Source organism: Sinohyriopsis cumingii, unplaced genomic scaffold (assembly GCF_028554795.1).
Source record: "Sinohyriopsis cumingii isolate HCF-2022 unplaced genomic scaffold, ASM2855479v2 utg000127l, whole genome shotgun sequence".
NCBI classification, from domain to species: domain Eukaryota; kingdom Metazoa; phylum Mollusca; class Bivalvia; order Unionida; family Unionidae; genus Sinohyriopsis; species Sinohyriopsis cumingii.
This window is the reverse complement of record NW_028315871.1, coordinates 6,666,772-6,684,772: the sequence shown is the minus strand read 5'-3', so window position 1 is coordinate 6,684,772 and position 18,001 is coordinate 6,666,772. Positions and strand designations below refer to the sequence as shown.

Sequence of the window (18,001 nt, the reverse complement as noted above, 5' to 3'; positions counted from 1 at the left end):
AAGATTTGTATTATATGCTATTGGTGACATCTGGACTGGAGCAGCATTTGGTCTCAGGTCATAAGGAAGATTTTTATTATATGCTATTGGTGACAGCTGGACTGGAGCAGCATTTGGTCTCACCTGGCAGGTCATAAGGAAGATTTTTATTATATGCTATTGGTGACAGTTGGACTGGAGCAGCATTTGGTCTCACCTGGCAGATCATAAGGAAGATGTTTATTATATGCTATTGGTGACAGCTGGACTGGAGCAGCATTTGGTCTCACCTGGCAGATCATAAGGAAGATGTTTATTATATGCTATTAGTGACATCTGGACTGGAGCAGCCTTTAGTCTCAGGTCATGAGGAAGATTTGTATTATATGCTATTGGTGACAGCTGAACTGGAGCAGCATTTGATCTCAGGTCATTACGAAGATTTTTATTATATGCTATTGTTGACAGCTGGATTGGAGCAGCATTTGGTCTCAGGTCATAAGGAAGATTTGTATTATATGCTATTGGTGACAGCTGGACTGGAGCAGCATTTGGTCTCAGGTCATAAGGAAGATTTGTATTATATGCTATTGGTGACAGCTGGACTGGAGCAGGTTTTTGGTCTCACCTGGCAGGTCATAAGGAAGATTTGTATTATATGCTATTGGTGACAGCTGGACTGGAGCAGCATTTGGTCTCAGGTCATAAGGAAGATTTGTATTATATGCTATTGGTGACAGCTGGACTGGAGCAGCATTTGGTCTCACCTGGCAGGTCATAAGGAAGATTTTTATTATATGCTATTGGTGACATCTGGACTGGATCAGCATTTGGTCTCAGGTCATAAGGAAGATTTGTATTATATGCTATTGGTGACAGTTGGACTGGAGCAGCATTTGGTCTCACCTGGCAGGTCATAAGGACGATTTGTATTATATGCTATTGGTGACATCTGGACTGGAGCAGCATTTGGTCTCAGGTCATAAGGAAGATTTTTGTTATATGCTATTGGTGACAGCTGGACTGGAGCAGAATTTGGTCTCACCTGGTAGGTCATAAGGAAGATTTTTATTATATGCTATTAGTGACAGCTGGACTGGAGCAGCCTTTAGTCTCAGGTCATAAGGAAGATTTGTATTATATGCTATTGGTGACAGCTGGACTGGAGCAGAATTTGGTCTCACCTGGTAGGTCATAAGGAAGATTTTTATTATATGCTATTGGTGACAGCTGGACTGGAGCAGCATTTGGTCTCACCTGGCAGGTCATAAGGAAGATTTTTATTATATGCTATTAGTGACACTGGACTGGAGCAGCCTTTAGTCTCAGGTCATAAGGAAGATTTGTATTATATGCTATTGGTGACATCTGGACTGGAGCAGCATTTGGTCTCAGGTCATTACGAAGATTTTTATTATATGCTATTGTTGACAGCTGGATTGGAGCAGCATTTGGTCTCAGGTCATGAGGAAGATTTGTATTATATGCTATTGGTGACAGCTGGACTGGAGCAGCATTTGGTCTCAGGTCATTACGAAGATTTTTATTATATGCTATTGTTGACAGCTGGATTGGAGCAGCATTTGGTCTCAGGTCATAAGGAAGATTTGTATTATATGCTATTGGTGACAGCTGGACTGGAGCAGCATTTGGTCTCACCTGGCAGGTCATAAGGAAGATTTTTATTATATGCTATTGGTGACATCTGGACTGGAGCAGCATTTGGTCTCGGGTCATAAGGAGGATTTGTATTATATGCTATTGGCGACAGTTGGACTGGAGCAGCATTTGGTCTCACCTGGCAGGTCATAAGGATGATTTTTATTATATGCTATTGGTGACATCTGGACTGGAGCAGCATTTGGTCTCAGGTCATAAGGAAGATTTGTATTATATGCTATTGGTGACAGCTGGACTGGAGCAGCATTTGGTCTCGGGTCATAAGGAGGATTTGTATTATATGCTATTGGCGACAGTTGGACTGGAGCAGCATTTGGTCTCACCTGGCAGGTCATAAGGATGATTTTTATTATATGCTATTGGTGACATCTGGACTGGAGCAGCATTTGGTCTCAGGTCATAAGGAAGATTTGTATTATATGCTATTGGTGACAGCTGGACTGGAGCAGCATTTGGTCTCAGGTCATAAGGAAGATTTGTATTATATGCTATTGGTGACAGCTGGACTGGAGCAGCATTTGGTCTCACCTGGCAGGTCATAAGGAAGATTTTTATTATATGCTATTGGTGACATCTGGACTGGAGCAGCATTTGGTCTCAGGTCATAAGGAAGATTTTTATTATATGCTATTGGTGACAGCTGGACTGGAGCAGCATTTGATCTCACCTGGCAGGTCATAAGGAAGATTTTTATTATATGCTATTAGTGACAGCTGGACTGGAGCAGCCTTTAGTCTCAGGTCATAAGGAAGATTTGTATTATATGCTATTGGTGACAGCTGGACTGGACAGCATTTGGTCTCACCTGGCAGGTCATAAGGAAGATTTGTATTATATGCTATTGGTGACGGCTGGACTGGAGCAGCATTTGGTCTCAGGTCATAAGGAAGATTTTTATTATATGCTATTGGTGACAGCTGGACTGGAGCAGCATTTGGTCTCATCTAGCAGGTCATAAGGAAGATTTTTATTACATGCTATTGGTGACGGCTGGTTGGTAGCAGATACTGGTGAGAGTCGGTTGATTTTCTAATTGTCGGTTTCTTTGCTCCCCTTCAGAAGGATAGATTGAGTATTGAAGAAAGACATTGGACTCGTTGATGATTTCAGTGCAAATTTGAAGTGTAGTCTGGATGTCATTGGTGAATTCAAAGAATAGTTTGAAATTGTTGTTTGTTTGATCCACTTTGATTTTGTTGTTATCAATGAATCTGCACTGAATTAGATCTCTGTGGAGGAGAGTTTGTTTTAGTCTTCCACTGAAAATATTGTCATATGAAGGTGCCACTTTAATGTCTAATACTGTCAATTGACTTGTAAGAATTATTGGTTTAACATAAAATTATTCAACTGAGGAACATGGGGCCATCTGATATTGCCATGTACAAGAAATATAACGAAACATCTCAAGACATATCCATCTTATAAATTATGCAGCAGAATACAGTACTTAACCATGATATAAAGTTTCAAATAACTTCAGCAGAATTCAGTATTTAATTTAACAGAAAAATCTAACATAAAGTTTTAAAACTATATAAATCTACATTAGAATATGGAATCTGATTTTGATCCAGATTACCTGGTCAGCTTCTATTCTCTTATTGGTCTGATATCAGGCATGTAAGTATCATGTTGTCTTCCTAGTTCTGTTTTATTGATGTTTTGATGATGATGTTTATTTATTCCTTCTAAATGTTGTTGTTTCTGTCATTATTATTATTATTATTATTACATATATTATTATTATTATTATCACATGTATTATTATTATTACATGTATTATTATTTCTATTATTGTTATTATTATTATTATTATTATTATTATTATCATTATTATCACATGTATTATTGTTATTATTAGTATTATTACATGTATTATTGATATTATTATTATTATTATTATTTTTATTATTATTGTTATTATTATTATTATTATTATTATTATTATTTATAGGGTACCCTTCAGGTTCTATATTCAGTTCTGAAGGAGCTGCAGCTGATTTATTCAGCAATTGGATTCCTTTTGGCAGTAGCATTTACCATGACAGTACAAACCAAACAGGATGATCAACTATGCATGAAAAAATCAAGAGGCAAAAATAGGAGGAACCTGAATATATAGCCTGTTTGGTTCTTATAAAATTATAGTTTTTACAAGTCCAGTTATCTGAGCAAACTACACAATTTTAGTCTTATTGTAATTAGCATTGGCATTTGTAACTTGCCAAGAAATATTGCATTTTTTATCATGTATAGTATTTCAAAGAGCTTCTTTTATATCTATTCATAATTAGCAGATTGTATGATCAGATTTTTTCATTGTGTATTTTAAAAAGCTTCTGTTTTATCTGTAGTTTGTATTAGCAGATTTGTACCTCTGTTTAGGCAGGCTATGTATACTAAATTGAACAGTCAATATTGACCTAGTATTTAATAACCAGCTAACAGCAATACTGCATTGTAGGTAAGATTTAATAACCATCTAACAGCCATGTTACATTGTGCCATTATCAGTCACATAGATTAGCAAAAGCTATATCCAATTACTCTTCTTAAAGTTTGGCACAGGTTATGGTGATGTATCAGCAGAGAAATTCCATGACCATATATTTTTAAGGATTTGCTATTTTGTATCTTTATCTTAAATTGTAATATCAATAACTTTTATATCTTATCTTGGACTATGTCATTTTTACACTGATTTATAATGGTTTATGGTCCTAAAATGTGTAATTCTTCATTTTTGTATTTATTTTTAATAGTATGTCATCTTAAAGTGTTATGTAATTCTTAGATTTACCTTTATAGTTAAACACGTATACAACTGCCACTCCTGATAATGCATGTACACCTCACTGTCAATAACTCACGCAAAATGAGGTCCAATGAGGTTGACAAGTCTATAAGCGAGGGTGCAAGTTACCAAAGGACCTCAAGAAATAATGATGCCATCACCACTGGACATACAAAAATAATCGCAAGACATTTTAGTTCCTACATGAATTTCACTAGATAAAAACACTATCTAATTGGTATTTATTTATTAAAGTGCTGCCTCCAGTAAGCATTAGTGATTCTTTCAGTGATCAAACTTTTGTTGAATGTTGTTACATGTATTTACAGTGTACAAAGAATGTCACATGGAAAGAAAATTTAACAAAACAAATTCTTATTAAAAGTTGAGAATTTCACAATGTTGATTCAAATTTCCAGGTCTTATGTACCGTTTCCAAGGATACAGCAAGCAATATATCAAGGTTTTATTTACCAGTTTTGATAGTGATTTTCTTCACGTTCTCTAAATATGGGTAAATTTTTGTATTTTCTAGTTTTAAAAAATGGGATCCATGCCAGACCCCGTGTTATAAGTGGGTTTGCTAGTTATCAGGGTGTGAGTTATCAAAGGGTTGGTGTATTATGCACCAAAAAGCTTTAGCATTATTATTATTTTTTTGCACATATTATTATTAATAGTAGTTCTATGCTATCAAGGTACATGCATTTAATGTAGATATTAAGCAAAAACAAAAAAAAATAGCAAAATAATAAAATACAAAATTCTCCACATCGAGATGTATTTTCACTATGATGTCTGATGTACATTACAGTGTCACTGATTTTCCTATCATGTGTTGAAGTTTTGATCAATATTTAGCAGCTTCTTTAGTTTGCATCCTAATTTCACCAAAACAGGACTGGCTTTTTGTTAGGCCAGCTGGTGTAATTAGGCAAAAAAAACAACAGGTGTTTACATTTTAAATTGATGAATTAAGCAGTTGCTCAAACTCAGTGAGATCAAATTACAGTCGCCTTTCGTTTGCAGCTGTTGATGATCAGGGAATGAAAATATGCTTTCTGCAGCTATGGATTCAAGTAATATCCCTTTATATAAACACCATGCCTTGCTTATCGAACAAAGGAAATTTAATTTGCATTCTTTGAGCAATCACTGCTGATACACTGTAGTGACCACAGAAGACAGACTAAAATCACTGCATTGCTAAGGATCACATGGCTGCTGATGACAGAACACAGGTGATCGCTGATTACATGACATTTATATAGGAAATTTGCAGAGGCAGATTATAATGGCCACTCTGGTAACTGTTAGGTTTGACTGTATTTGTGATGATTTGTCTTCCTTCAGTTTTGTGTAATTCTTCATTTTTATGTAATCAGAATTTACTACTGTTTGGCCGTTAGTGTGGTAATGCTTATACACTAATACATTAATGCTGTCTGGCATTTCTGCGCATCTAAGGTTTCCGTTTCCAATATTGAAGCAAAACACATACTGAATTTGACCAATTGATGAAAATAAAATACTGCAATGCTTTCCATTTGAAAAGAGGCAATTGTAACCAGAATATTCTGTTCAAAATAATATTAATTTTGGACACATGGGTACCACCCCTTTGTTTTCATGACTCTTGATATGTTGGTCCATTCTGCACACAGCTTTGAAAAGATGTAATGTTTATCCATCGCGCTATAGAAATGAAATACATTACTTTGGACTGTTTCTGTCAGCAATTCATTTGAGTAATTAGGTCAGGTTTACAGCTAGTTTTACAAAATTCAGCGTAAATGGCAAGCACTATTAAGAAAACTAAACTGATCTTGTAAAAAAAAAATTTTAAAGTTCAACATTTTATAAAAAATAAGCTGTTATGTGGAAGAGAAACAACAACGAATAGGATATAAGGTGTTTGCAAAGTCTTGTTTATGGGGAAAAATTACTAAAGAATTTTGAAACAGACTGTACGCCCAGGAATTTCTTGAGAATCTTGTTCTAGCGGCAAGTTGACACGTTGGGTAGCAGACGATTTTGTATGTGTGGGACAACTTCATGCAAAATTGAAACTTGGATTAAAATGTAGAATTGTTTTAAGGTATACATTTCCATCTTTATATAATGTATTTATTTGCATGATTCTAAAAGATACATAGTAAATAGGATTTTCAGGGTTACAGGTTCAAGAAGCTCATGGAGTGGTTCTTCATGTTCACCTTTAGAAGTCATTTTCATATGTATTTTGAGAGAAATGTGGGATATTTTTGTACACTTTATGAATATCACTTTACTTAATTAAAGTACAGTTGTTCTTTCTTGATACAAAATGGATTTTTGACCAAATAAAACCACATGATCCAATGTTTACAGAAATGATGTATCATTGTGCAGAATTACCTGATGCGTAGAATTGGCCAACATGGTGGTATAAATACATCATTTAAAAAGTAAGGTATTTTTGTATTGGCATGTATAAAGAAATGTAAGACAACATAACAATAGTTAAGTATCAATGAGAAGAAAATATTTTTCAGATGAAAATGTTTTCTGCCCAGAATTTGGTTGTGTTTGACACAGCCCAAGTACTGTTCATACAGTATGATCAGTTCATAAAAAGTGTGGCATATCATTAATGCTGGTCAGTTCTTGAACACTAAACAGTGATACGTGTGTACACCTATATGGGATCAATCTTTAAGAAGTGGACTCTAGTGTTCACAGTAAGCACTTTTGGACAGTTTAAACATATTATAACAAAAAGTAATTCATGTTGTGAAATCTGTCTTGCAATATCTTGACAAAATACATTCATACTGTGTAATGTGTCATGCAGATATCAAAACAAAATAGTCATGTAATGTGCCATGCAATATTGAGACAAAGTACATTCATATTGTGCAATGTGTCATGCTACATTGAAACAAAATACATTCATACTGTGTAATGTGTCATGCAAATATCAAAACAAAATAGTCATGTAATGTGCCATGCAATATTGAGACAAAGTACATTCATATTGTGCAATGTGTCATAGTACATTGAAACAAAATACATTCATACTGTGTAATGTGTCATGCAAATATCAAAACAAAATAGTCATGTAATGTGCCATGCAACATTGAGACAAAGTACATTCATACTGTGTAATGTGTCATGCAATACTGAGACAAAATACGTTCATACTGTGTAATGTGTCATGCAATATTGAGACAAAATACATTCATACTGTGTAATGTGTCATGCAATATTGAGACAAAATACATTCATACTGCACATTGTGTCATGCAACATTGAGACAAAATACATTCATACTGTGTAATGTGTCATGCAATATTGAGACAAAATACATTCATACTGTGTAATGTTTCATGCAATATTGAGACAAAATACATTCATATTGTGTAATGTGTCATGTAATATTGAGACAAAATACATTCATATTGCACAATGCATCATGCAATATTGAGACAAAGTACATTCCTAATATGTAATATGTCATGCAATATTGAGACAAAATACATTCATACTGTGTAATGTGTCATGCAATAACAAAACAAAATACAAACATGTTGCGTAGTGTCATGCAACATTGAGACAAAATATGAACATGTGTAATAGGTCATGCAATATTGAGACAATATACATTCATGTTAAGTAATGTGTCATGAAATACTGAGACAAAAAACAGTCATGTTAAGTAATGTGTCATGAAATATTGAGACAAAAAACAGTCATGTTAAGTAATGTGTCATGAAATATTGAGACAAAGTACATTCATATTGGTTAGGGAATATTTGGGATTTCCAAAATGAAGCTAGATATTAGTTAGTTGATTAGATGAACAGTTATAGATGTGTAAACTAGATCACATTGAGAGATGTGTAAAACTGAATCACTTTGACATATGTGTACAACTAAATCACATTGACAGATACATAAAACTGAATCACTGACAGATGTGTAAAACTGAACCACTTTGATGGATGTGTAACAATGATTAACTTTGATAGATGTGTAAAGCTGAATCACTTTGGCAGATGTGTAAAACTGAATCACTTTGATGGATGTGTAAAGCTGAATCACTTTGGCAGATGTGTAAAACTGAATCACTTTGGCAGATGTGTAAAACTGAATCACTGACAGATGTGTAAAACTGATCCACTTTGAACGATGTGTAACACTGAATCACTTTGATAGATGTGTAAAGCTGAATGACTTTGGCAGATGTGTAAAACTGAATCACTTTGTCAGATGGATAAAACTGAATCACTTTGATAGATGGGTAAAACTGAATCACTTTGATAGATGTGTAAAACTGAACCACTTTGATAGATGTGTAAAACTGAATCACTTTGATAGATGTGTAACACTGAATCACTTTGATAGATGTGTAAAACTGAATCACTTTGATAGATGTGTAAAACTGAATCACTTTGATATATGTCTAAAACTGAATCACTTGGATACATGTGTAAAACTGAATCACAGTAACAGATGTGAAAACCTGACAGATGGGAAAAACTGATTTGCTGTGACAGATGTATAAGACTGAATCACACTGACAGATGAATAAAACTGAATCATTTTGACAGATGTGTAAAGGTTAATCACTTTGATGGGTGTATAAAACTGAACTACTTTGGCAGATGTGTAAAACTGAATCACTTTGATATATATGTAAAAATGGAAAAACTTTTGACAGATGTGTAAAACTGAATCACACATACAGATGTGTAAAACTTAATCACAGTGACAGATGGGAAAAACTGAATTACTGTGACAGATGGGTAAAACTGAGCTACACTAACAATCATAAAACTGAATCAGTGACAGATGATTAAAACTGAATCACAATGACAAATGTGTAAGACTGAATTGCTGACAGATGTTCAAAACTAACTCATGCCATTTGTGTACAATTGAATCATGACGTGTAAAATTGAATCACAGTGACATGTGAAAAACTGAATCAGTACAACTTTTGACAAAATTGTAAAGTGAACTTTTTAGTGGCCATAGAGAAAGGTATGTTATTGCATCAGGTTATGGTAGCACAGACAAATGGTTATATATCAATGCAGGATCAAGTTGTAGTCAACACACAAAAAAGAAAATGCATATTCTATTCTAAGATTACAAGTTCATGTATAAGGTATTCTATATTTCACAGGACTAATGTGATACTTCTATCAATCTGTCCATCCTATGTTTTCTAGGGCTATTATAACATTTCTATCAGTCTGACCATCCTATGTTTGCTAGGGCTATTGTAACATTTCTATCAGTCTGACCACCCTATGTTTGTCAAGGCTATTGTGACAATTCTATGAATCTGTCCATCCTGTGTTTCTCAGAGCTAATGTGACATTTCTATCAGTCTGTCTATTGTATGTTTGTGAGGGCTAATGTGGCACTTCTGTGAATCTGTCCATTGTAGGTTTGTGAGGGCTAATGTGACACTTTTATGAATCTGTCAATCCTATGTTTGTTATGTTTGTGAGGGCTAATGTGACACTTCTATGAATCTGTCCATTGTATGTGAGGGCTAATGTGACACTTCTGTGAATCTGTCCATCTTGTGTTTGTCAGGCTAATGTGATACTTCTGTGAATCTGTCCATCTTGTGTTTGTCAGGCTAATGTGATACTTCTGTGAATCTGTCCATCTTGTGTTTGTCAGGCTAATGTGACACTTCTGTGAATTTGTCCATCCTATGTTTGTCAGGGCTAATGTGACACTTCTGTGAATCTGTCCATTGTATGTGAGGGCTAATGTGACACTTCTATGAATCTGTCCATCCTATGTTTGTCAGGGCTAATGTGACACTTCTGTGAATCTGTCCATCTTGTGTTTGTCAGGCTAATGTGACACTTCTGTGAATTTGTCCATCCTATGTTTATTATGTTTGTCAGGGCTAATGTGACACTTCTGTGAATCTGTCCATCCTATGTTTGTCAGGGCTAATGTGACACTTCTGTGAATCTGTCCATTGTATGTGAGGGCTAATGTGACACTTCTATGAATCTGTCCATCCTATGTTTGTCAGGGCTAATGTGACACTTCTGTGAATCTGTCCATCTTGTGTTTGTCAGACTAATGTGACACTTCTGTGAATTTGTCCATCCTATGTTTGTTATGTTTGTCAGGGCTAATGTGACACTTCTGTGAATCTGTCCATCTTGTGTTTGTCAGGGCTAATGTGACACTTCTTTGAATCTGTCAATCCTATGTTTGTCAGGGCTAATGCAACACTTCTATGAATCTGTCCATCTTGTGTTTGTCAGGGCTAATGTGACACTTCTGTGAATCTGTCCATCCCCTGTTTGTTATCTTTGTCAGGGCTAATGCAACACTTCTGTGAATCTGTCCATCCTATGTTTGTTGGGGCTATTGTGATGACTGTTTTTCAGTCCATTCCTCCACATCATCCATCAACCACCAGTGGATAAACACTCAAAAAACTTTGACTTGTACATCTGATAACTGTGGCGTTTGCACGTATTGGGGTGGGGTTCTTCCAATATAATTTAATTAAATTATGATGAAAGTTCCACCCTGGCTCGTTAGGTTAGAAAGTTAAATTAGTGACGAGATAGATTTACAGCTCTGAGCCCCCAGTCAGCAATGCCAGCAGTTAAATTACAGAGAACACGAAGATGAAATTCAATCAATAACAATTTAATAAATTTTGATAATTTAAAACGATAACTTCCAATCACTCGTCTTTCCCTTGACCAAGTGACAGCCTAATTCATCCCGTGATTTACAGTGTGAGTTCGATTTTCCCCTGTCCTTGCATCTACTCATCTATTTCTTCCCGCTGATTCTTCCTTCTTTCCGTTCCTCTAACTCCTCCTTTGTCTCTGTTTCCCTCTCTACTATCTCCTCCTCCAACTTCGCTCCCAGACTTCAACTTCTCCTTTCTTCTCCTTTCCCTCTCTATTATCTCCTCCTCCAATTTCGCCCCCAGACTTCAACTTCACCTTCTTCTCCTTCCCTCCGTCTCTCTATCTGAGACAACGGGACCAAACTTTAACTGGTCTGTCCCTCAAAGCTTCCTTATTTGAAGCTCTCTACTTAGAATTTCCTGCTCTAAGATTTTCCCGCCAATAACAAATGGCTATTCGGAGTTACGCTAACCTCCACTCTGGGTAATTTCTCTCAGCGAACTAACTCTTGCCGGGAGACGCGGGGATATCATTCTACCCAAATCAAGGTCTCTCCCCTATCTCGATTCTGATTGGGTGGCGCTGTGCCCCTGTCCAATCGTCTTAGCGGCCAGTTCAATCTGTCTGTCTGTTTGCAGGGGAAAGAAGTTAGGACACTCCCACTTCTTCAGGCAATTTATTTTGATCTTGGAAACATTTCGACACCTAGGTGATAATTGGCTGTCTGTGACTTCGCAACTCCGATGTCCGGTTCTTCCCGTCTAGCTACAACAATCTTATGTAAGGGATTAGCGCTAGCCTTCGGCAATGTTTAACATCAAACAATGGCCCGTCAGAATTACCTTGATTATACATGTTTCAAACTGGGCTACTCTGGGTCGGGGTAAACATAACAATAACCATGGGCAAGAGGGGTGTTTTAATAATTCTTTCCCAGGATTCCATTAGACTGGCAATCAATAGTCTGTGTTTACTGGAAGTCCAGCAGCGTGGACAATTTTGATTACATGTTGAAAGTGTATGGGTTGGGTTGGGGATCAAGAGGAATACTGGAACCCCAGTAGCTCAGTTAATACAGTGTCAGACTTAGGTTCAATGCCTGCCTCGGCCAGACCAGGTTTGGCTGCTTATTTTGTCCTTGAGGAAAAGGCACTTGGCATGATATAGTCAATAAATGTGTGGAAAGTGCCATTAAAACCACAACATGTAAAACAACAAGAAATTAATAATTAGTAACAGATCCATTCTTTATTTTCTGTCACCATTGTCATTGATGCTGTTTATATAGCCACACAGCATACATACATGCCAAAGAACATCCATAATAATGATGTGAAAGTAGTAGGAAATTAAAGAATAGACATTTTAATTTTTTGGTATTGGAATTTTTACATTTTCATACATGCATGCAATCAACTTTGTTTAAAACGAAACTAGATTAATGCCGACCATTACATTTTCTATCCATTTTTTTGTACCATATTGCAGTAATACTACTTTGTTAATATTTTACATTCCAACAATGTTGTTGTCCTCCATCTACAAATGAGTCTAGAACAATGGCACTTGTGTGCACTTTATATTGATGGTACCAAGTACAAAATAATATGTATTTGTGATGCAGATGAATTGTCACAATTGTGTTTTGAGATCTCAAGATCATGCAAACTGCCAAGATGTTGGTAAGAAAATTGCATTCTATAATTCAAGTTTGATATTATAACTCTATGTTGATGAAAATTAATTCACAGGTTTTTATTAACATTCTATCATTGCAGTTTGTTAATAGAGTTTGAGCTACAGCAAGAGCAGTGTCAAGGTATTTTTTTTCCACCTTGATATCCTTGAATAAATGGACCAACTGAAAAAATGCCAAGGAAGTGCTGACAAGTTAAACATTCATGTAGTCTGAAAGATGTGCTTGGATATATAAGAATCTTGCCATAGTATATTGTGAATATGAGATATTTAAGTAAATTATGTTTATTTTGTGAATAAAATGAAATACAAATTATTGTTCTTGTGATGTTCTGACAGTAGAATCTACTTTATCCAAACCTGATTCATCTGGACTATTGGTTAATCCAAACAGTGTATCCAATGTAAACACAATCCAAACAGTGTATCCAACCTAAACATAATCCAAACAGTGTATCCAACCTAAACACAATCCAAACAGTGTATCCAACCTAAACATAATCCAAACAGTGTATCCAACCTAAACATAATCCAAACAGTGTATCCAACCTAAACATAATCCAAACAGTGTATCCAACCTAAACATAATCCAAAGAGTGTATCCAACCTAAACACAATCCAAACAGTGTATCCAAGCTAAACACAATCCAAACCTACCTTTAGCAAAATCATTTTCATCTGGTCTAAGTTGCAATCACTTATTATCAGACTGACATTGTCCTTTTCGTCACCTTGATAGAACAATATCATGGGTATAAATATTAGTCATTATGAACTTCCATCAAGCCTTTGGTTGCTTGTACATCACGATAACAGTATTAATATTGCTATGACTTGCTGATGTGTCAACTTCCATCAAGCCTTTGGTTGCTTGTACATCATGATAACAGTATTGATATTGCTATGACTTGATGATGTGTTAACTTCCATCAAGCCTTTGGTTGCTTGTACATCATGATAACAGTATTGATATTGCTATGACTCGATGATGTGTTAACTTCCATCAAGCCTTTGGTTGCTTGTACATCATGATGACTGTATTGATATTGCTGTGAACTGATTATGTGTTAACTTCCATCAAGCCTTTGGTTGCTTGTACATCATGATAACAGTATTGATATTGCTATGACTTGATGATGTGTTATCACATATTTCATGTAACAACAGCTTGATATGTCATAACAATATGATGTCAGAATGATTTAATGTGCCATCACATATTTGATGTCAGAATGACTTGATGTGCCATCACATATTTGATGTCAGAATGACTTGATGTGCCATCACATATTTGATGTCAGAATGATTTAATGTGCCATCACATATTTGATGTCAGAATGACTTCATGTGCCACCACATATTTGATGTCAGAATGACTTGATGTGCCATCACATATTTGATGTCAGAATGATTTAATGTGCCATCACATATTTGATGTCAGAATGACTTCATGTGCCACCACATATTTGATGTCAGAATGACTTCATATGCCATCACATATTTGATGTCAGAATGATTTAATGTGCCATCACATCTTTGATGTCAGAATGACTTCATGTGCCACCACATATTTGATGTCAGAATGATTTAATGTGCCATCACATATTTGATGTCAGAATGACTTCATGTGCCACCACATATTTGATGTCAGAATGACTTCATATGCCATCACATATTTGATGTCAGAATGATTTAATGTGCCATCACATATTTGATGTCAGAATGACTTCATGTGCCACCACATATTTGATGTCAGAATGACTTCATATGCCATCACATATTTGATGTCAGAATGATTTAATGTGCCATCACATCTTTGATGTCAGAATGACTTCATGTGCCATCACATATTTGATGTCAGAATGATTTAATGTGCCATCACATATGTGATGTCAGAATGATTTAATGTGCCATCACATATTTGATGTCAGAATGACTTCATGTGCCATCACATATTTGATGTCAGAATGACTTCATGTGCCATCACATATTTGATGTCAGAATGACTTCATGTGCCACCACATATTTGATGTCAGAATGACTTCATGTGCCACCACATATTTGATGTCAGAATGACTTCATGTGCCATCACATATTTGATGTCAGAATGACTTCATGTGCCATCACATATTTGATGTCAGAATGATTTAATGTGCCATCACATATTTGATGTCAGAATGATTTAATGTGCCATCACATATTTGATGTCAGAATGACTTCATGTGCCATCACATATTTGATGTCAGAATGACTTCATGTGCCACCACATATTTGATGTCAGAATGACTTCATTTGCCACAACATATTTGATGTCAGAATGACTTCATGTGCCATCACATATTTGATGTCAGAATGACTTCATGTGCCATCACATATTTGATGTCAGAATGATTTAATGTGCCATCACATATTTGATGTCAGAATGATTTAATGTGCCATCACATATTTGATGTCAGAATGATTTAATGTGCCATCACATATTTGATGTCAGAATGACTTCATGTGCCATCACATATTTGATGTCAGAATGACTTCATGTGCCATCACATATTTGATGTCAGAATGACTTCATGTGCCACCACATATTTGATGTCAGAATGACTTCATGTGCCACCACATATTTGATGTCAGAATGACTTCATGTGCCATCACATATTTGATGTCAGAATGATTTAATGTGCCATCACATATTTGATGTCAGAATGATTTAATGTGCCACCACATATTTGATGTCAGAATGACTTCATGTGCCATCACATTTTTGATGTCAGAATGACTTGATGTGCCATCACATATTTGATGTCAGAATGACTTCATGTGCCATCACATATTTGATGTCAGAATGACTTGATGTGCCACCACATATTTGATGTCAGAATCACTTGATGTGCCATCACATATTTGATGTCAGAATGATTTAATGTGCCATCACATATTTGATGTCAGAATGATTTAATGTGCCATCACATATTTGATGTCAGAATGACTTCATGTGCCATCACATATTTGATGTCAGAATGACTTCATGTGCCACCACATATTTGATGTCAGAATGACTTCATGTGCCACCACATATTTGATGTCAGAATGATTTAATGTGCCATCACATATTTGATGTCAGAATGACTTGATGTGCCACCACATATTTGATGTCAGAATGACTTCATGTGCCATCACATTTTTTATGTCAGAATGACTTGATGTGCCATCACATATTTGATGTCAGAATGACTTGATGTGCCATCACATATTTGATGTCAGAATGACTTCATGTGCCATCACATATTTGATGTCAGAATGACTTGATGTGCCACCACATATTTGATGTCAGAATGACTTGATGTGCCATCACATATTTGATGTCAGAATGACTTCATGTGCCACCACATATTTGATGTCAGAATCATTTAATATGCCATCACATATTTGATGTCAGAATGACTTCATGTGCCACCACATATTTGATGTCAGAATGATTTAATGTGCCATCACATATTTGATGTCAGAATGACTTGCTGTGTCCTCACTTGCCAGAAAGACTTGATGCATCATTACATACAGCAATGTAAGCAATATTTTGAGGTTATTGAAACTGAATGATTTCTGTGCATTTTTGTCATTTAACAGTTGATGAATAACATCAAAGCGCATATATTTTATTGATAGTTGAAACATCATTGAATGTTTCTTCAATGCCTATTATATTATAAGGAACAATCATCTCGCATCAAACCAGATATTCATTTGGCCTATAAAAAAATACCAATTTTGGAAACATTACAATCATCACCTCTTACTTTGTTTAAAAGAGTCAAAGTCTGCTGACTTGCATCAAGAAGAGTGAGTCTCTTAAATTGCATTAAAAAGAGTGAGTATCTTGACTTGCATTAAAAGGAATCAAAGTCTGCTGACTTGCACCAAAAAGAGTGAGTCTCTTGACTTGCATTAAAAAGAGTTGGTCTCTTGACTTGCATTAAAGAGTGGGTCTCTTGACTTGCATTAAGAAGAGTTAAAGTCTGCTGACTTGGATCAAAAAGAGTGAGTCTCTTGACTTGCATTAAAAAGTCAGACTGCTGACTTGCATCACAAAAAGTGAGACTCTTGACTTGCATTAAAAGATTCAAAGTCTGCTGACTTGCATTAAAAAGAGTGAGTCTCTTGACTTGCATCAAAAAGAGTGAGTCTCTTGACTTGCATTAAAAAGTCAGACTCTGCTGACTTGCATCAAAAAAGTGAGACTCTTGACTTGCATTAAAAAGAGTCTAACTCTGTTGATTTGCATCAAAAAGAGCCAGATTGCTGACTTCCATTGAGAAGAGTCAAAGCCTGCTGACTTCCATTGAAGAGAGAAAAGAATGTTCTGATTGGCCTCTATAGTTTGAATAAACAGGAGGATAATCACTGCATTTGACTTTATTACACCAAGCGTTCTTCCTCCAAACCATGCAGTGTTTGCAGTTTGTGGATATAGTGGATATAGTCAGACGTCTTATGCAGACAGCTCAATGGCTGAGTTTGCCGTGTATGCAGTGGACTTTGTGGGTATAGTCGGATGTCTTATGGAAAATGCTCAAGGGCTGTGAGAAATGGTTGTGTAAATTATAGGCCTTGTATGTGTAAAGCTTCCATCCCAATTCCATTTAATATATTTACGACTGCATTCAGTTTCAAGATGTACACTATGATGACCATACATTTAACAGTGATCCGACGAAAACTCCAAGGCAAGTTGCATCCACAAGTCTTGCACTGCATTTTGCTGCATAACGAAAAGGGATATAACCAAATATTGCAGGAGAAATGTGATTTGTTGATGACTACTATATTTTACCAAGTTTTATTGCAGTCCATCAAAAACTGGGAGACAAGTTTCACTGATGGGATTATCATACAATCCATTACTCTCTAGACAACAAAGAAAAGTAAAGATGAATCCTATGGGATTATCAAACAATCCATTAGTCTCCAGACAACAAAGAAAAGTAGAGAAGAATCCTATCAGTTTGGGAGTGAAAGGTGAACATCTCTACGACTGATAGAAAAATAATGGGTTCTGCATTAAACCTGGCCAAATTTTGTGGATGCCTAATTGCACATGGGGTAGGGAAACAACCTCTGTAGGTTAAAGGGTCAAGGTCGCTGTAATTAAAGAAGGAAAGTGGCTTTTGCACACTTATCT

At 35.7% G+C, this 18,001-nt stretch overlaps 1 protein-coding gene across 2 annotated transcripts in view; it reads left to right on the top strand.

Moving 5' to 3' along the window:
• Positions 1-13,138, top strand: part of LOC149774873 (uncharacterized) — an 82,141-nt gene extending 69,003 nt beyond the window's left edge. For both annotated transcript variants that reach the window (XM_089944710.1, XM_089944709.1), the window contains one exon: positions 3,617-13,138. In XM_089944710.1, the coding sequence (XP_089800836.1) occupies positions 3,617-3,729 (113 nt within the window). In that variant the 3' untranslated portion in view covers positions 3,730-13,138. The remainder of the gene's footprint in view (positions 1-3,616) is intronic.
• The last annotated feature ends 4,863 nt before the right edge of the window (positions 13,139-18,001 follow it).